Source organism: Echinops telfairi, unplaced genomic scaffold (genome assembly GCF_000313985.2).
Source record: "Echinops telfairi isolate 266 unplaced genomic scaffold, ASM31398v2 ScPeMD7_11;HRSCAF=52, whole genome shotgun sequence".
Lineage (NCBI taxonomy): Eukaryota > Metazoa > Chordata > Mammalia > Afrosoricida > Tenrecidae > Echinops > Echinops telfairi.
This window is the reverse complement of record NW_022103908.1, coordinates 39857478-39879209: the sequence shown is the minus strand read 5'-3', so window position 1 is coordinate 39879209 and position 21732 is coordinate 39857478. Positions and strand designations below refer to the sequence as shown.

Genomic DNA, 21732 nt, shown 5'->3' with positions numbered 1-21732 from the left:
GTACAATGCTGAATTTGCTAATTCTAGCAATTTTCTTGTGGGACCTTTCAGATTTTCTGTATATAGTATGTCAACTGCAAATAGAAATAGTTTTACTTATTTTTCCATTTGAATACCTTTATTTATTTTTCTTGTCTAATTACACTGGCTAGGACTTCCAGTACAATGTAAAATCACAGTGATAAGAGTCGACAACCTTGTCTTGGTCCGAGTTAGTGGCACAAGATTTCAGCCTTGAGTTCACCATGGAGTATTCTTTGTGCATTTTTCTTAAATCATTTTGAGGAATATTCTTTCTGTAGTGTGCTGAGTGTTTCCTTATAAAAGGGTGTGGGGTTGTGTCAAATGATTGTTTTGTACCAGTTGAGGTGTGTTGTTTTCTTCTTCATTCTCTTACTGTGGTGTGTTAATTGGTTTCCGTCTCTTGACTCATCCATGCATTCCTGGGACAAATCCCACTGGTCATGGTATATAATCCTGTTAATATGCTGTTGGATTTGGTTCGCTAGCATTTTGTGGAGGATTTTGTGTCAATTTCATAAGGGATCTTGGTCTTTTTCTTTTCTCATGATGTTTTTATGTGGCTTCGGTATCAGGGTGATACCGAATGAATTATGAAATGTTCCCTCCTCCTACTTAATTTTTTTTCTCCTTTTGGCTAGAGTTTGAGAAGAATGGATGCTAATCTTTTTCTTAAAATTCACAGGATCCACCAGTGAAGTCTGATCGTCCTGGACTTTACTTTTTTAGGTGTTTTTTTAAATTATTATTGTTGTTTCAATCTCTTCTTAAAGGTCTGTTGAGATTTTTAATTTTCTTTTTTAACCAATTTGTGAAGTTTTTATTCATACAGTAGTTTTCCCATTTCATCTAGGTTATCTGGTTTGGCAGCATACGAAGATTTTCAGAAAAAAACAACACTGTTACAAAATAATAGAAATCTTTATTGCACAAAATTACCAACACGTGAAGCCATTGTTTGCTGACCTTTTATCCAAGAGGTGTAGCCCCTTGAGAAGGCAGTGCTGCACTCCCTCTGACCCTTCCCTGAGGAATTCCCCATGCATCCACTGATAGTGTGTCCAAATGGTAGGGGGGCATTCCTGAGGGACTCAAATCAAGTCTTTGCAAGATCTTCGATTTGGGGAAGCAAAAGAAGTCTGAAAAGGAGAGATCGGTGCTGTCAGGTGGATGGGTTTCCGAAGCCAGTTCTCACAAGGTAGCCCTTGCTTTTGTCAACGAGCAGGGACATTGTTGTGATGGGGAAAACTTTTCAAAATAACCTTAGTGGAACTTTCCTGGCTTTCTGCTCACCAAGTTAGTTTTTCATTTTCTTAGAACTTCTTCATTCTAAGTCCCCATGATTCTCCTAAGTCCTTCCAGGAACTCCATCAAGATAGATATATAGCCCTATCTCGCTGGAGGCCGTAGAACAGACCTATAACTTTCTGACCTGACCTTTCTGCCTCGAATTGATCTTGAGGTCTTCCCGACATCCCAAAGTGTCTGATCTGCTTGGAAACTGTTCTTTTGTGTGCGGCAACATTCCAGTCAATTTGTTGGAAAGCTTTTATGATTTAGGCTTTCTATTTGATTTTTGTTAAAAATTTCACGTGAGCCCTGACCCCAAAATAGTTTTTCCATGGCACAAAAGTATCTCCTCCCACCTTTTTTAAGACACCCTAAAGAAACTAAAAGTAGTGTCTTACTAAGAGAAGTTGTCTGCAGCCATTCACTGGGGGCAGAGACAGGTTTAAACGCCTTGTGTTGAGAATAAACTCATGCGTGTTTGAACTGGAACTTGACGGCCGATATTTGTTGATGGAACTTGGTATGATCACTCATTGTATTCTTGTAATTCTGTAATAATCGGTTTAATATCAGTATGGTCAATAGTAATGTTACTACTTCCATTTCTGATTTCAGTTACTATAATCTTCTCTCTCCCTTTGACAGACTAGCCAGTAATTTAGCAAATGTTGTGCTTTCCACAGAATCAACTATTGGTTTTATTAAATCTCTCCCTTATTTTTCTAGTCCATTTCATTCATCTCAATGCTAGTTTTCCTCAATTAATTCCTTCTTGGTGTTTTGGGCTTTGTTTGCTTTTTCTTTACTAGTTTCTCAAGGGATAAAGCCAGGCTTTATCTTTAGGCTCCTTTTTGAAAAAAAAGCATTGGTGGTTTTAATAATCCACTGTAGGGTGCATTTACGACACCCCATAGATTTTTCGTGTCTTGTAGTTTCATCCTCATTCATCCCTAACTCTTTTTGAATTTTCCTGGTTATTTATTTAAGACTGTGATGACATTTCAGTTTTAAAACAATTATTAATAATTGGGAGTTCATTCATATATCATGTCATTCCACACTTCAATCATGTCAAGCAGAATTGTCCACTTGCCACCAAAGTCACTTTCCAAACATTCATTTTCTTCCTGGACTCCTTGACAGCCTCTCCCTTTCCCCACCTCCCACCCCCCAAAACCCTTATTCTACTTGCTGTCCCTAGAGGCTCATCTATCCTGGGTGTTTATTTCTTTTTTGATTCACTGATTATTTCATTGTGCTTCATTCAACGTGTTTAATTCTTTCTATGCTTTTATGAAATTTCCAGTTTTTATCAAATTATCGATTTTAATCTTATTCCATTATGGTCAAAGACACTACTTTGCATGATTTTAATCTTTTATTATTTATTGACACTGGTTTTGTGAACTGAGATAGTGATCTCCCTGGAGAATTAGCCATGAGCACTGGAGAAGATGATATTCTTCAGTAGTTGAATACGGGCTTTATGAATGTTGGGTAGGTCTATTGGTTTATGATGCCTTTCAGATAATCTATGTGTTTGTAACACTGTGTTACTAAAGGTGGTGCATTGAAGTCTGTAACTTTTACTGTAGAATTGTCTGTTTTGAGCCCATCAGGTCTATTAGTGTTGGATTCACATATTTGAGGGTTCTTCTGTTAGATGCATTTATACTGATAATTATATTCCCCTTGATGAATTTACCCTTTAAACCTTATATCATTTCCTTCTCTGTTTCCTATAATAGTTTTGACTTAAAGCCTATTCTATGGTATTAATGTAGCCAATTCTCTTTTGGTTTCTATTTGCAAGTAGTATTTTACTCTACTCTCTTTTATTTTAAAATGGGTCTCTTATAGACAATATAAAATCTGGTTCTGTATTTTCTCTGTCTATTCAGCCAATCTTTGCCCTGTGATTGGAGACTGCAGTTCGTTCACATTTGAAGTAATTGCCCATAAAGATGGGCTTAATGTCCTTTTTGAGGCAAAGGGATACTTATCATCATTTTGATAATTTCAAACTTTTAATTATGAATTAAGTGAGCGCTTACATTTCAGATGGTCATTTTTGTATTGCCAACTTAAGCGACGTATCTAAGAGCCCAATAGCTTGCTCTGTCCTTCGCTGCTTTTTCCCACCCTTCACATTCTTGTAGGAAAGTATCTTCCCTGTCACCCAACTTAACAGCCTAGCACTTTCCCTCCCCTGGCTTTTCCTCTCACCCTTGGTAACTGTCAAAGTCGTTCCTTTTGGTATAAAAACCTTGGTCTTCCTTTTTTCCCCTTTTAGAACAGTGATCTTGTATAATATTTGACTTTTTTGATGCACTAACTTCACTCAGCTTAATTTTCTAGAAATCCATCCATGTCAGGAGATATTTCCCAGTGCCATCGTTCTTCTTTAGTGATGCATAGTATTCCACTGTCTGTACGTCCCAAAGTTTATCCACTCTTCCACTTAATGGTATTTGAGTTGTTTCATCTTCTTGCTATTGTGACTAGTGCTGTAATGAACACAGGAGTCATACATCTGCTTATGCCTTGATCCTTATTTCTTTAGGGTATATACCAAATACAGGGGTTGCTGTCATATGGTCTTTTAATCTTGCTGTTTGAGAAAGCACCGTACTGTTTTCCAAATTGGTTGGGCAACTTTAGAGTCCCACCAGCAGTTTATAAGGATCCCAATCCATCCACACTCTCATTAGCATTTGTTATTTGAAATTTTTGTTACTTGTTTTTTCTTGTAAAAGTTGGTCTCATAGAACATTTGTTCTTTTGTAACTGGCTAACTTCACTCAAAATAATTTTATCCAGGCCCATCCAGTCATGAGGTGCCTTATGGTTTCATCATTGTTTTTTGAGGGATGCATAGTATTCCAATGCGTATATGCCAAGGTCTCTTCTACTGGTGAGCATGTATGTTGTTTCCACCGTGAATGAGGAGGAAGCATCAAGAGAATATGGAAAGAATACACAGCCACTCTACCCAAATAACTAGAAGATAGTCCACCACTTCAAGAGGTAGCATATAAGCAAGAACCAATGGTGCTAAAGAAAGTTCAAGTGGCACTGAGTGTATCAGCGAAAGGCAAGGCCTTGAAAATTGATAGAATTCCAATCGAAATATTTCAACAAGCTAATGAAGCACTAGAAGCACTCACTCGTCTATGCCAGGACATTTGGAAGATAATTACTTGGCCAACTAATTGGAAAAGATCCATATTTGTGTCCATTCACAAGAAAGGTGGCCCAACAGAATGCTCAAACTACAGAAAAATATAATTGTTATCCCACACAAATAAAATAGTCTTAAAAGTCATCCAATAACAGTTGCAGGAGTATATTGACAGGAAGCTTCCAGAAGTTCAGGCTGAATTCAGAAGAGGATATGGGATAAGGGATATAATTTCTGATGTTAGATGGATCTTGGCTCAAAGCAGAGAAGACCAGAAAGATGTTTACTTGTGTTTTATTGACTGTGCAAAGGTATTCGACTGTGTGGCCCATAATCAACTAAGGATTACCTTGCGAAGAATGGGAATTCCAGAACACTTCATTGGGCACATGAGGCACTTGTACATGGATCAAGAGGAAGTTGTGTGAACAGAACAAGGGAAAATCAGGAAAGGTGTGCATCAGGGTTGTATCCCCTCACCATACTTGTTCAAATGTATGCTGACCAAATAGTCAGAGAAGCTAGTTTATATGAAGAATGTGCCATCGAGATGGAAGGAGATCTTATCAACAACCTGTGATACGCAGAGACACAACCTTGCTTGCTGAACCTGAGGAGGATTGAAGAACTTGGTGATGAAGGTCAGGGATATCAGCCTTCAGGGTGGATGACACCTCAATGTAAACAAGACCCAAATCCTCACAACTAGACCAATAGGCAACATCATGATAGATGGAGAAAAGATTGAAGTTGTCAAGGATTTTGTCTTCCTTGCATCCACCATCAATCAATGCTCATGCAAGCAGCAGTCAAGAGATCAAAAGATGTATTCCATTAGGTAAATGTGCTGCACAAGACCTTTTGAGAGTTTTGAAAAGCAAGGGCATTACTTTGAAACCTAAAGTGTGCCTGACACAAGTCAGGGTATTTTTCAGTGCCTCATCTGCATATGAAAGTTGGGCACTGAATAAGAAAGACAGAAGAAGAATTGATGTATTTGAGTTGTGGTGCTGGAAAAGAATAAATATTGAAAGTACCATGGACTGCTAAAAGGACAAACCAGTCTATCTCGGAAGAAGTATGGGCAGTGTGCTTCTTGAAGGCAAAGATGTCAAGACTTTGTCTTACATACTTTGGACATATTGTCGAGAGACCAGTCCCTGAACAAGGACATCATGTTTGGTTAAGTGGAGGGGCATCAAACGAGAGGAAGGCATTCAATGAGAAGGATTGACACAGTGGCTTCAGCAACGGGCTCGACATCTTGCAGTGTTCCGTTCTATTGTGCATAGGGTGGTTATGGGTTGGAACCAACTAGATGACACTTAACAACAGTTGTTGTTGCTGGGTTCCATTGCGTTGGTTCTGACTCACAGAAACTCCTTGTACCACAGGATGGCACACTGCCCAGTCCTGTGCCTTCTTCACAATGTTTCCTGTGATAGAGTTCTTTCTTGCAGCCACTGTGTCAATGCATCTTTTTAAAGAGTCTTCCTCTTTTTTAATGGTTTCTACTTTACCAAGGATGAGGTCCTTTATCAAGGACTGTTCCTGGTGGTGACATGTCCAAAGAACGTGAGGTGAACTCTCACATGTAAGGTGCACTGTAAGTCTCACATGTAAGGTGCATTCTGGCACAGATTTTTTCATTCTTCGCACAGTCTATGGTATATTTAACATTCTTTGCCGATAACTCAAAAGCATTGATTCTTCTTTGTTCTCCCTTATTCACGGTTCAGCTTGCCCATGTAGATGAGGCCATTGAAACGCCCTGGCTCTGCTCAGTGCCAGCCTAGTCTTTTCAAGACTTCCCAGAAGTCTTTTCCGCAGGTTTTCTTAATTGCTGCTTTCTGTGAGATTGACGGTTGATCCAAGCAAAGTCCTTGACAACTCCAGTATTTTCTTCCTTTATCATCATGTAGTTCATTTGGCGTAGTTGCGAGGATCTCTGTTTTACGTTGCAGTTTGATTCACATGGGAGGTTGCATAGTCTTTGATCTCTGTGAATAAGTCCTTTCAGTACTCCTTACTTTCCGCAAGCAGGTTGTATCATCTGCATCTCACTAGGGATATCAGCCTTTCTTCGCTCAGGATGCTGTGTTCGTCACGGCGTCTGGTTCATCAGATTTATGGTCCAGCATGCAGCCTAAATAAACATGGTAGAAGGATGCAACCCTGATGCCCATATTTCCTGATTTTAAATCATCCACTTTTAAATGAGGTTATTTAAATAAGAACAAGGTTGTTCTTTTGGCCTATGTACAGGTTCCACATGTGCACAATGTAGCGATATGAAAATCTCATTCTTTGCGATGCTACCCATAATTTGCTGTGATCCACAGTTGAGCGCCACTGGATAGTCAATGAAACCCAGGTAAAGATCTTTCTGGTAGTTTCTGTGTTCAGCTGAGATCCATCTGCAAGGATAGCCCTCCCTCCACATCCTCTTCTGAATCTGGCTTGCATTTCTCATCGTCCTCTGCCAATGTACCGTTGCAAATGTTTCAAAATTATCTTTAGTATATGGTCCGTGGGTATGATCTTAAATAAGTTTAATATCACCAATATGCTAAATCACCTCCACATTTTGTAGGATCTCCTTCTTTAGATCTCCTGGCCATTTCAGCTCACTAATGCCTGCAAGACTGATCTTTGGTATTTCATTTCATTTCTGAGAACTTCTACATTTCCTAGATTCGCATTTTATACATTCCACATTCTGATTATTAATGGATGTCTGCGGCTGTTTCTTCTCACTTGGAGTTGTGCCACAGCAGCAGGGGGAGGTTCCCAAAGCACTGCTCTGTCCACGTAGCTGAGGACCACTCTGCTGTGAAGAGGCAGCTAGCTCTTCCCCAGTTGTATTTTGAATGCCTTTTAACCTGAGGGCCTCCTCTTTTGGCACACTATCAGAAAGGTTCTAATTTCTTTTCTAGGTTCTAATATAAGGCGGCCAGATTTTAACATTGGTAAAGCGGGACACCATTGATAAAACTCATATCCTGGTGAAATAGCCACATGGCAGCTGAAAACCATATACCCTAGCTTGTCGTGCATTCTTTCCAAAAATTGGGACTTTTTAAAAATGCTACGGACGCGGGAAAAATTGTTAAAAATCAGGACTGGCCTGCCAAAGCGGGACATCTGGTCACCTTATTCTAATAATGCTCTCTTTCAGCAGAGGACTACCCCCTTCCTTCTTTCTACTCAGCCTTAGTCTGGAAGCTCCACTACAAGTTGTTCAGCTGGGATTTGAAACACCAGTGACATAACGTCTACCCTCATAGCAACAAGCAAGGTACCAACATATGACAAACTAATCATTAGTCTATCCAAACCCAAAGCTCACTCTCACCAAGTCAATTCTGACTCATAGCAACTGTCTAGGACAGGTAGTTCTGCCCCTGTGGGTTTCGCAGACTCTAACTCTTCACAGGAGTGAAAACCCAAACTCAACTGCTATCTAGCCGATTCTGATTCACAGTGACCTTATAGGGCAGGGGAGATGGCCGCTGAGGGTTTCTGAGACTGTAACTCGCCATGAAAGTAGAAAGCCTCATCTTACTAGAGCCGAGCAGCTGGTGGTTTCAAACTGCTGACCTCCTGGTTGTCAGCCCAACTTGAAATCACTAGGCCACTCGGACTCAAAACCATAGCTGCTACCATCACACACACACACACACACACACACACACACACACACACACACAGCAAAATTATGAAGATGTTGAAAAATTAGGGTCTTCATCCATTATTAAATGGGAAGGCAAAATGGGACAGTCACTATTGAAAGTACTTTGATGGTTCCTAGTAAAAGTTATTAAATACAGTCAGACCGTGGATTCAAAATATTTGACTATAGACAACCCCTCCATGCTCTTAAATGTCCCCTGACTTTGAGATTACGGAATCCATAATTGCAACAAATTCTTCATAACAATTACCTTCCCTTGCTGCCTGGGCATTTGTAAAGGATTGGAAACACTTCCAGTAAAATAAAGCCAAACACATAAGAATCTTATGCATTTGTCTTGACTTACCTACAAATTGTTTTTTAAATAACTTTTTATTGTGGTTTAAGGGAAGGTTTACAAGCTGATCATCAGTCTTAAATTCAACAATTCCTACACATTTTGTTGCAACTCATTCACCGCAGTCCCCTCAGTAGAACGTCACTTCCCCCATTTTGCACTGTACTTTGTTTCCATTCCTCCTTCTGTCCTAACTCTTTGTGCTCTGTCCTTGGGAAGTGCTGCCCTTTGATCTTAAATGGTTGTTGATTCTGATCCAGGAGTGAGTGCAGTAGAGACCATAGCCTGGAAAATTCCACCATTCTCTACCTGACCAGTACGTCTAGTGTTGTTTGTTTTGTCTTTCAGCCAGACACAAAAGGACAAATATTGTGGGAGCCCTCCTTTAGTAGTGTAGAGAGATTTATTAAGATAAAAGATGTTCAGTAGGTAGCAAGGACTAGGAGTTGGGCAATACGAAAAAACTCACTGCCATCCCTTCGATGCCAACTCATGGCAACCCTACGATGGGTTTCCTAGACGGTAACTGTTTGTGGAAGGAGAAAGCCCCATCTTTTTCCCATGGAGCGGCTGGTGGTTTCAAACTACCGACCTAGCGGATTGTAGCTCAGTGAGTAAGAATTGGGCAATAGGGAGTTAAACAAAGAAGGATCGATAGTCTTGGTAGTTTAAAGAAGCGTGTGTGTGCATGCGCACGTGCGCATTAAAAGGGCTGAAAAGGAAAAGAAAGTCTATGTTGGAAAATACAGACGTTGATGAATGAATCCAAAAGTTATTCCAAAGAAAAGGTCTATAATTGGAACGTTGTTTTAGGATCCTACAATCAGCTTAGTTTCTGCTTTTATTTTCCTTCTTACGCTTGTACAGGTGTGATATGATATGAAAATCCCATGCCTAAACATGTCTAAACAGGCTTTATATATTTAAAATAAAAATTCTATACTAATGGGAAAAAAAATGTCACATTTTTAGTAACACAAAAGCTTGTCAAACGTAACTTTCCTAATTCAGACTAGACCGGAACATGTACACAGGTCTAGAAAGAGATGGAGCTGATGACACACAGAATCCAGGAACAGGAGTGGGAATAGTGATACCAGAAGGGCAGGGGGAAGAGGGGGGAGGAAGGAAGAAAGGGGGAACCGATCGCAATGATCGACACATAACCATACACTCCTCTCCAGCGGGAAGAGCAACAGAAAACATGGGGAAAGGAGACAACAGTCAGTGTGAGAGATGAAAATAATAACAATGTACAATCTACCACGGGGTTATGAGGGTGGGGGGAGAGGGGGAAAAGAGGAGCCAATACCAAGGGCTCAATAGAAAGTAATTGTCTAGAAAAGAATGATGGCAACATATGTGCAAACATGCCCAATTCAATCAATGTATGGATTGTGATAAGAGTTTTATGAGCCCCCAATAAAATGATTTAAAAAAAAAAGAACAACAGAGGTTACAAAACAGTCATGATATGGTTCTAATGCTGAAAACATACCTGAAATTAAAGATGTACATCAAAAGCTGTTAATAATAGTGATTGGCTTTGCATGATATAATCAGCAATTATTTTCTTTTCCCTTGCCTTAAAACAATTTTGTTTTTAAAATTAACAATAGACAACATCATCATAATAATGCCACAGCTGACATCAGTTTCCTCCTTCCCTAGCCCTGTCCCCTGGAATTTGGCCTGACCTTTGACCTGTAGCTTCCTTTGACCTCCAGAATACTGTAGAAGAAAGACCACATTTGTTCTGGGCTTTATAAAGAAGACTGGCTTCTTTTTTTTTGGTTTGGAAGGCAGCCAATGTATAAAACAGCTGGCCACCCCATGACAACCATGCCGTGAGGAAGCCCACATTAGGCTACACGAAGAGATAAAGTTGTCCAGCCAGCCCCCATTTGATCCTGCCAACTCAGCTGAGGCACTAGACATGAGTGAAGAAGCTGTTTCAGGCCCAAAGCCCCAGGAGACTTTATGTGCAACAGAAGAACTGTCTAGCTGAGCCCTGCCCAGAATATAGAATCTGAGAAATAAATAGTTGATGACTTAAATGTTTGACATCGTGACATTTGGAGATTGTCTGCTACATAACAACAGAGAATGAAGCATCCTAATGCATGCTTTATTCTTAATTACAGTCTCCTGAAAAGGCAAGATTCTTCTAGGTTCTTCAGGGCCCATCCTAGTTTGGCCTCTGCAGACTGCTCCCAGTTTTGAATACCACCTGAGACTTCAGCCAAACTGGTCTTGTCACTGTTCCTATCTTTTTCTTTTTTAAACGAACACATTGATTTTCTCATGGTTTAGGAGGCTAGAAGTCTGAATTCGGGGTGGAGACCCTAGGAGAAGCCATGTTTTAAACATATCTGTTTTCACTACTTTTAACATATCTGTCCTATGTACCCTCGTGCCTCTGATTTTGTTCACTCCATCAGCCCTTTCTGAAGGCTCCATGGCCTTGACCCTTCACAACTGAGCCACTACCTCCACTTGGTCTTACTTCCCTACTCTTCCAAGTCTAACCCAAGAATGACCTCATTCACTCCTAAAGGATTCCTGTCCTCTGAATTCGGAACTAACTCTCATTGGGAAGTTGACTGGAAGCCTACAAGAGGGATTGGTCCTGTGTTTCTACAGTCAGTTTGGGGTCGCCAAATTTAATGAGCCCTCTTGAAGGCGGACTCTGAGTCACATACTTGCTTGCTTGTGTTTTCAGCATCTAGCAGAAGGCCGGAAGAGAGGAGATACTCAGAAATTAGGTCTATTTTATGATTACACTGCTTTTATTCTTTTCCTTTAAAGCATCCTGGTGGGGCAGTGGGTTCTCGGTGGGGCTGCCAACCACAAGATCAGCAGATCGAGTCAATCAGCTGCTCTGACAGAGGAAAATCAAGCTTCGGTTTTGGAAAAGATGTACAGCCTTCGGGTCACTATGAGTGAGAACTGATTCGATAGCGGTGGAGTTAGAGTTTATTCTTTTTCTTTAAAGTAGCATTTTGTTGGTGATTCACTGGCTTGGCATTAATTTTCAGGTGTTTTGTAGGTACTATATTGAATTTCTGCTACTGCCATTGACATAGAAGTAGAAACATGAACACATAATACAGCCTTTTTTCCCCTTGCCAACACAAGAAAAACACCTGATTCCCTTCCCGCCTATTGTTCCAAGAGTCATGTCAGAATGCTCATGCAGAGTGAATCACTTCCTTGTGCTTTGAACTCTGAAGTGCAATGTCATCTTGGTAGGTAAAGGAAAACATGGATGTGAACTCTTAGAGGTAGAACAATCCACAGGTAAAAATGAACAAAAGATTGACAGGACTATTTTCTATGAAAGCACATGCAAACATGTTTTTTTCTACATACCAGGGACCCTTACCTGACTCCTGATCTGCATGCTGGCCTTGGGGGTCAAGTATTTGTGTTCTAAATACCAGGCTCGCTCCTGAAACACCAGCTTGGTTCCATATAACACAGAGAACTATGGAAAAGAAGAAAAAAAATAGATGCAAAATAAGAGGGAAAAGAGAAATAACAGTGCATTTTGTAAAACCATAAAATTAGTATTTTATTAATGTAAAATGGCCACATTTTATATGTGCAGTGTTTTATTTTTTTAAATTGTTCCATGAAAAATTTGCAGCATATATAAAGGTAAGACGAGTAGTATAATGAACAATCATACATTCACTCATGACCAATATTGCTTCATCTACAATCTCACCCAATTCTCCATTATCCCAGATTATATCTAAGGAAATCCCATATATCATATTGTATCATATATAATATCACATTATATATATAGCACATATATAATATCATACAATTTTAAACAGAAATGTAGTATTTGCATTTGTATTCCTTCTTAATTCATGAAAAGATTATTCTAATTGTACATGACATCTTGATGTCTTCCAATGAGCTCAGTTTGGTGAAACAATCATAAAAATAACATTTTATTTCAATAAGCGAATCCTATTATGTTTCTAGAGCCTACCCGCAGAGCTGCTTGATGGCAGTGGCGTCAAGCAACGGTAAAGGAGCCTTCCTCAATCCAGGAATAACCTGCCCTTCTTTATTCATTTGTGTTTTAACATAAGACATTCCAAAGTTGCACAAAAGCAGAGACAATTGTAAAATCTTCCTCCATGTCTCCATCATCCTGGCTCAAGAGTTATCTTCTCTGGGCAATCGTGTTTCTTTCTGCTCCCACCCATCCCTCAGACCTGTATTATTGTGATGCAAATCCCAGACATATTTCATTCATAGATATTTCACTACGTAACAACTCTGTAGAAGTAAGACAGTCTCAAAGTCAACTCAAGGGGTCACAGAGTGCATTTCTTTAGTATCAAATGGAAGTGATCCTCACACTAGAAGTGAGCACAGCTTCTCTGGAATATCAGGGTCAGAAGCCATGCCCACAGTCACCCAGACAATCTCTCCCTTCTTTTCAGAAGAATGGAGGTAACATCATCTTCTGCAGCAGTTCTCAACCTGTGGGTCGCTACTCCTTTGGGGGTCAAACGACTCTTTCACAGGGGTCACCCGATTCACAACTGCAGCAAAATTACAGTTATGAAGTAGCAATGAAAATAATTTTATGGTTGGGGGGGGTCACCACAACACGAGGAACTGTGTTAAAGGGTCACAGCATCAGGAAGGTTGAGAACCACTGGTCTAGAGCCTCAATTATTCAGTCTTCCCACAAGAGTCACAGTGTGCCTTAAAAGCTCATCTATAGCTACATAGAACCTCCTCCCTGGGGGATGGGCAACAGAAAAGTGGGTGAAGGGAGACGCCGGGCAGTATAAGATAAGATAGAATAATAATTTATAAATTATCAAGGGTTCATGAGGGAGGGGGGAGAGGGGAGGGAGGCAGGGGGAGGAAAATGAGGAGCTGAATCCAGGAGCCCAAGTGGAAAATGAGTTTTGAGAATGATGAGGGCAACGAATGTACAAACGTGCTTTACACAATTGATGTACGTGCGGATTGTGATAAGTTGTATAAGCCCCAATAAAATGATTAAAAATAATCTATTTAAGATTAAATATGGCTCTTTTGAGGTAACCCAGCTTTGCGAAAGCTCTTGATGTCCCAAGACCACAGGCGTTCAGCAAGCACCCTTCCCACAGTCAAGATGCCCCAAAGGAAAGTCAGTTCTGCAAAGGTGCAGTGAAGGAGGAGCCCAAGAGGAGATCAGAGAGGGCGTCAGAGCAACCTGTGCCTGCACATTTGAGGACAAAGTCAAAATCGGCAGCAGGAAAGGATAACTCTTCAGACAAAAGAGTGCAAGCACAAGGGGAGCAAAGGGAACACGGGCTGAAGCAGCTCACCGAGAGATGGGCTCAAAATTCAGGTTGGATATTTATTCTCCAGGTCTTAGTTGGACACTGCTTTTAATTTTCTTCAACTTGAACTTACATATGAGCAATTGAGGGTCGGTTCCACCGTCAGTGGTTGGCCCTGCTTTGGCTGCTGACATTGAACTTCTTCATTGTTTCTTCCCACATATGTAGTCAATTTGATTTTTGTGTATCCCACCTGGTGACGTCCACATGTATAGTCATTGTTTATGCTATTGAAAAATTATTTGTGATGAAGATACTGGTTTTTGCAGAATTCTGTCATGTGATCTCCAACTTCATTTCTTCACCAACATGATATTTTCCAGTGACTTTTCCATCCTTTTTTTGGGGGGACGGCATCTTTGATCAATTTCATACTGAAGAGTTGGTAGAATTCCACAAACTCCATCATTGGTGTTAGTGGCTGCTGTGTAAATTTACAAAGCATGGTTGTATTATCTGGATTTCCTTGTATGCATGTGGATATTTTCCAACAGACAGCATTGTACTTCAAGAGAGACCTTGAACTGTCCTTTTGTAATGAAGGACGCATGCCGTTCCTCTTCAATCTCTCATTCCCAGCCTAGTAAGCCATAGGATTATCTGATTCAAAATGGCCATTACCAGCCAATTTTAGCTCACTAATTAATGCCGAGAATATTGACCTTTATGCTTTCCATTTAACTTTTGATGAATCCGACTTTCCTGGATTCATATTTTGTACATTCTCAGTTTGGATTGTTCATAGATGTTTTAGCCTTTTGTCCTCACCTGGAGTCGTGCTCCGTCAGCAAATGAGAGTCCCAACGACTTAGCTCCATCCATGCCATTAGATGAACTCTATTTCGAGAAGCCCGTTCTTTTTCAGTCCTGTTTTGAGTGTCTCCCATCGTGAGGGGATCTTTTCTTTGTAGTCTGTTCTTATTCCGGACATTCTACTGACACCTGTTCACCTTGGATGACCTTGCTGCTATCAGAAATACTGGTGAGGTAGCTTCCAGTACCATAGCAACACACAGACCAACATGGTATGGCAAATGGACAGATGAGAGGTGGCCATAAAGATGACAGCCTAGCAAGTCCTACAGGGCAGTTCCACTCTGTCTTATAGTGTCGTTAGGAGTCAGCATTGATTCCAGGGCACACAACAGTGACCGGCAAAAAAAAAAAGGAACCACAAAAGATGGTGCAATAGCCCGGGGCTAGTCACCCTGGAGCTGTTCCCATCACTGGGCCAGCAGTCGGAAAGAAGGAAGCAGTTAATGGGGCCCAGAAGAGAGAGCTATACAGACAGAGCCATCTTAAAAAGATCAGGGAACTTTAGACAAGAAACACATAAAACTAAAGATGACTCTTCAGGGAGGCAGGAGATGGAATATCCCAGTCTCCTACTTGTCAATTTCTAATTTAGGTTTCTTGTTATCTGAACTTAACTGGATCCAGAGGACATGTGGGTCAGCTTCCTGCATCCAGAATAGAACCAAGAGAGGTAACTCTTCAACTTCTAGTCCATTCCTGTCAGATTCAAGCCAAAGCCCACTTGGTCCCACAGAACCCCTCGTAGAGGAGGTGTTCACATCATTGCCAGGCATTGTTCTGGCCACTTTGCTTTAATCAGGCTCACAGCGTGTTTCTGTTCTTCCCACTTTTAACTCCTGAATTATCTTCCTGTTGACAGTTGGTGGCTCTTGTTTATCTCAGGCTACTTCTCTGCCTTTGAACTTCTGCTTTCCTCGTTGACCACAGTTCAGGCTATCCATAGGACTCTCTGCTTGCTCTCACAAGTAGGTGTCCTTGTTCTCGGGCACTTCCAGAAGCCCGGGTCTAGGTAGAGATACGTTCAAATCAGCTTCAGTCTTTCCAACTAAACCTAGATGTCTTTCCTTTTCGTAGAGAGATGGGAGCTCAGGGTAGCGATACTTTTTGAGTTAGCCCGTGTATTGTTAAGAGGCATCCAGATCTCAATAGTTCTCACTGCTGCAAGAGACGTTGTTCACTGAGCCACTCTTCCATGTGGAATATGAATTTATGGGCTACTATCTGTGCGAGGAATCTCATTCTGTTCACTGTATGACTAAGACCTAGTGATAGCGCTGACACATGGCAAATAATTGGCTGAAATCCACTTTCCTATCATGGAAGGCTGTAAATCCTGCAACTTCTGCTGCCCAAGGAACAAAGCACCAATCTATGAAAGCTCTTACTTAATATCCATTATACAGTTTAACTCACCACACTGTTTCAAGCACTCACACCAACTTGTACCTGGTGGCCCTTTTGAAACACCTAATTCTCTTCTTCAAGGTATTTCCCTTGAAGAATTAAACACAGGATCCAGATGCTGCTGTGCTACAATAGCATCACTGTCTTAGATTTGGACTAAGACAGTCCAAATGGGCCTTCTTTTGCTGCTGCTTTTATGGCATGCAGGTAGTATTTGTTGAATGAATGAGTGAGTGAATAGCATTTGGTATACACAGAATGTTGGATCATTTGTGTTTGAATATCTGACACTGTCATCTAAGTCTTTCCCCCCAGCATCTGATAACACACACACACACACACACACACACACATGACACACAGGATAACTCATAAAGTATTGCTACAAAATTAGAGAACTCTTCTTAAAATAAAAGTCTCAAAACATGAAGCTATTGTTTCTTGACATCGTGCCCATCGAGGTACACACACTTCTGAAGACAACACTTCCGAAGATCCCAGTATCCCTTCCCTGAAGAATATACACCACATCAACACAGCAGTTTGGGCATCCTCCACAGGCTCAAATCAGGTTCCTTTTCAACGATCTTGGAGTTTAAGGAATAAAAACAAGTCTGAAGGGGCAAGATCAGTGATGCAGGGTGCATGAGGTAAGGGTTCCCAGTGAAATCTCCTAGGAGAGTCTTTCTTCCTGTGGTAGATACATAATCTGTCATCAACTTGAGACTATTAAGAGTGAAGGGGTGGAGTTTAACCTGTCAATCAGGTCTCAGCTTGATGACCTCATTTAGAGGCACTAAGGAGATAAATAGCTCACTGGAGGCAGGGTACACACACTCCGTGTGAGACATTCCTGTTTGTAAGAAACATGGAGCTATGCTAGAGCCCTGGAGCTGGAGGAGCCACATGGAGACCCCTACCAACACTGAGATGCTTCCATTGCCACTGGATCCACAAGACTTTCTACCCACTGGCCTGTGATCTTCCTGCATTTGGCATCATGGCATGTGTTGCGTGAGTCTAAAGAGGAATTTATAGATTGGTATTGGACATATGGGCTAATATCACTTATGGACTTGATCTGGACTGGGCTGGGATGTTTTCTCAATATTCAACTGCTCTTGTATATAAAGCTCTTTCTTGTACACATTTGAGTGTCTATGAATTTGTTTCTCTAGTCTACCTAGACGAACACACTTTGCTAAACTAGAAGAACGTGCGGATAACTGGTCACGATGAGAAAACAAATCCTCTGTGCAACCTTCCTGGCTTTTTGTGTGTGGGTGGGGGGGGTACACCTCTGTGGGTGGTACACCTGGGTAAGGCCCCAATCTAGGCCAGGTGTGCTTAATTCAGCCAATAGGGTCAACCAGCACCATCAACCATGCCTTCCAGCGGAAGGCCCTAAAAAAGCCTGAACCAGGAGACCACCTCCTCTCTTGCAGCTGCTCCTCTTTGGTTCCATGCGGCTAGGCCTTGATCTCTCTCTCTCTTTCTCTCTTGCTGGTCTCAGGCCTCCAGGTGGGTGTGCAGTGCCATGAGGGTGCTTGTGTTCAGTTGCCGTAACACCTGAAACGTCTATCCTTTATAAAAAGCCATTTGGATCACAAACCAGGCTCTGGCATGAATTCTTTCTCGTGCAAAGGCAATGACAGGCATTTCCCATCCAAGAATTCTACCACATCCAAGGAGCATTCTGGCTGCCCTTCTTTCATAATTCAATGCATAATTATACACTAATATTTAAACCATCAATTTTACAACAGCTTTAAAATAAGAAGCCTAAATCCCATTGTCATAGTCGGCTCTGACTCACTGCGCCTCCACGGGACAGATCAAAAACGGTCTCATTAGGCTTCCCAGACTGCAAATCTTTATGGAAGCAGAGCGCCACATCTTTCTCCTACAGCGTGACTGGTGGGTTTAGACTGCTGACCTTCTGGTTAGCAGTTACACTTTAACTATCGTTTAACCAGGGCTCCTTAAAACATTGAAACAAATCTGCAAAAACATGAACATGATCTTTATGCTGAAAACCAAAAGTGCTTAAGAAAGACACACACAAAAATGACAATAACATGGATTGGAAGACTCAGTAAGGTACATTTGCAGATCAATCCCAAGTTGATCATAGATTTAATGCAGCTCCAATAAAAATGCAGAAGAATTCTACTGTAGCTACAAACTGACTCTAACAGCAAGGCAAAGAAACTGGAATAGCTACAACGTTTTGCAAGATCCAAGCACTTGTGTGAAACCATGGTAATGAAGATAAGAGGGCAAAGGGAATACAGAATGGGTAGTAGAAGAAGGTAGTTCTACCTTTAAGTTACGTTCACATGATCAATTGCAAAAGCAAGGTTTGTGATTGTCAGTTTATTTTCTTTATATGTGCTTATTGAATATCTTTCCTTTGTTCATATATGATGTATCAGATACAATTAGACTCAGTGTGTTTCCACTTATATGTATGATGGATGTTTGATGTTGTATTAGTCTGGGTACTTTAGAGAAACAAATCTATAAAAATTCATGTAAAAGAGAGAGTTTTATATCGAGGTTAACTGTGCATCAAGAAAACATCCCAACCCAGTGCTGCCCAAGTCCACAGTTCAACATTCACCCATTAACCCACATGTCCAACACCAGTCCACAAAGTCCTCCTCCATCTCACAAAGCAGACGCAATGACGCCGACTGTAATAGGAAAGCTGAGTCAGTGAACATGTAAACATCTCTGCGCTGGCAGGGGTCTCCACATGGGTGTTCCAGCACCCAGGGCTGCATCGGGATAGGTCCATGTGGCTTTCTCCTTGGGGATGTCTTGCAGGAAGTCAGCCTTGCAAGCTGAAGCAGGGAACTGCTAAGGAAGCTGCACCCTGGTACGACCATCACAAAGCAAGAGACTCGAGAACTAGAAAGGCGAGGCTCACTGAGCCATTTATCTCTCTGCCCCTCAATTAATCCCACCTGTGTTTATTGGCCAGGTTGGCACAATAAACTAACTAACTCAGATGTTAAGTATAAGTGTGATTTTATTAATGCCTGGAAATTATATATGGCTAAATAACTGTGTACAAGTGCCAAGTCGGCAAGGGGTAGATTATAATAGGTAGGTTTATTGTGCCAACCTAGCCAATAAACATGTAGAATTAATAAGGTTGCACTTTAATTGAAGGGCAAAATGATTCTGTCTATTGCTCTCTGATGATTGGACCAGTGTGCGGCTGCCTTAGCTAGTTCTCTGCCTCAACTTGCAAGCTACACTACCTGTGAGACACCCAACTGGTGGACTCTGTCGCTATAGTTTGAGTTCCTTCAAGACCCGTTTCGCCACACTGTTGGTGTGTACATTACTTGAGCTGGGGACTGTCAGACCCTGTCATCTGGCTGACTGTTGGTGATCTGCCCTGCAGTTTGCTACCTGTAGCCGGACTGCCTATATTGTTCTACTGCCTCACGAAAGTGAGGTGAACTGAGCTGTCTGTACTGCTCTGTGGACTAAATAGCTGTTTATTTTTCATGATGTATATATCCATATATATATATAACATCGTAAGTGTCCTGGTTTTGTTTCATTAGAGCACCCTGTATAACACGCTAACCAAGGGACAGACAGAAGGAGCAACAGAAATCAATAGAAAACCCACAAGTAAACCCACATAAATACACCCAACTGACTTTTTATAAAGTTGCAAAAGAATTCAATGGAGGAAAGATAATCTTTTCAACAGATTGTGTCAGAGAAACTAGGCATCAGTATTCAAAAATAAATCTCAAATTATAACTCAAAAATTATATACAAATGTACTAAAAATGGATCATAGATTGGAAAAACATTTAGGACAAAAACATAGGAGAAGATATTTGTGACCTGAGGTGCCCCCCCAAATACTCGGATAGTACACCAAAAAAATGAACCACGAAAGAAAAGAACTGATGTAGGGTTGCCTGGGGCACGGCTAGGCGTATAAGGGATAATTTCAGGATGATTACATTGTTCTGTGTCCCGATGGCCTTGGTACTTACAGGAAATTATACACGTGTTCAAGTGGATAGAACTATGCACTCAAAATCAATCACTGAAAATGGCATTTACTTTTTTTGTTGTTGCTGAGAATGTACATAGCAAACACACATGAGCTCATCAATTTCTGCATGTGCAATTTAGTCCCATTGATCATTCTTTGAGTTGAGCCGTGGGACGGTTCTCATCTCCTCCTTCATTAACTACCCCTTATCTAATCTCCTGGGTCTCGGTGATCAATTTGATCCCATCGAGATAGTTCTTCAAGAGCATGAAGTTCATCGCAGCCATTTTCGACTAGTTGAAGTTAACCATGGTTAGGTTTTTGAAAGGCTCCAGGGGATGTTTGTGACAGTTAATGATTCTCTGAGGACACTAGCTTCAAGAGGGCCATCAGCGTCCTTGGATCCAGTCAGTCTGGAGTCCTTGAGAATTTGAAATTCTATTCTGAATTTGTCCTATTTTTGTATCAGGAATTGTCAGGAGAATCTTTGATCAAAACGGCCACTAATGGTAGCCAGCACCATCCAGTTCTCCCCAGCCACACATTCCACATCCTCCCAGGCATCTCCCTCTATTGCTCCAGGCAAATAAAGGCCATTGTTGGGCTTTGGATGACCGCTTGTGAACTTTTAAGACTAAACTCTACTGCAAAGCAATAAACCAAGAGGTAGAACATATGCACTAAAGGTGTTATTGGGCCAATTTACGGGGATGTCGCATAAAACCATGACCCTAAACCTCTAAAGGAAGAAGTCAAGCCCCAGGAGGCAGTTAGCTACATGTACATCAGTAACTAAAGTAACTTTTGTTGTTTTCATTGCTTATAAGTAAGGTCGTTTTTCTCGACACTAATTTCAAAACGACTGAGAGGCATGTGCCACCTCCCTGTCTCTAGGCTGTGCTCCTCCTTTGATACAATCACCTTCAGGCCGAGCAGTTCCCCAGGTGGGAACTTTTCCAAGCAACTTTCCCTCCTCCCCCGGCATTGCAACGTCCTTTCCCCGCCTCATCTCCCCAGCAGTGCCTTTCCCTCTCTATTGCACAGTTTGCTGCTTGTAATTATTTGACGAGGTGACTTTCTCCCTGGGCCCGCAAGACGATCATGAAGGTGGAACTGTGGCCATGCATCTTGGTGCTTCCTGCAGTGCCAGCCCAGCACCGGTGCTCAGTATCCATCTGTGAACCGAAGAATCCCGAGCACGCGATTCCCAGGAGCATAAACCCACGGGGACCAACAACGAAAGGAAAGGAGTTTGCTTGTGATTTATGAGAAGCGGGCAGCACACATCCATGACCCGAGTCGCATAATAAGCAAGACAATGAAGCAAAAGGACTGAGTGGAGGCAACCAGTAAGCTTATTAATGCCTAGTAATAACAGCGTGATATCAGAACACTCTCCCCCAGCAACAACCTAGTTCTCTCACTGTGATAAAGTGCTTTGCCTTCTGCCTCAGACTTGAGCCACTTGGGGTCTGAATAGTTGCCATGTAAAATTGATGGGCAGTAGCACTCTCTTAGTTCAAGGAATTTCTGTTTGCATTAGCAAAAAGTTCTAGTTTGCCAGTTTCTAAGGCTACGCCACATCGTAGGAGCATG

At 41.4% G+C, this 21732-nt stretch overlaps 1 protein-coding gene across 1 annotated transcript in view; it reads right to left on the bottom strand.

The window, feature by feature from the left end:
* Positions 1-1097: 1097 nt before the first annotated feature.
* ACOXL (acyl-CoA oxidase like) overlaps positions 1098-21732 on the bottom strand; it is a 392883-nt gene continuing 372248 nt past the window's right edge. Inside the window, 2 exon segments of the mRNA XM_045287148.1 lie at positions 1098-1160; positions 11909-12010. Coding sequence (XP_045143083.1) covers positions 1113-1160; positions 11909-12010 — 150 coding nt within the window. The 3' untranslated portion in view covers positions 1098-1112.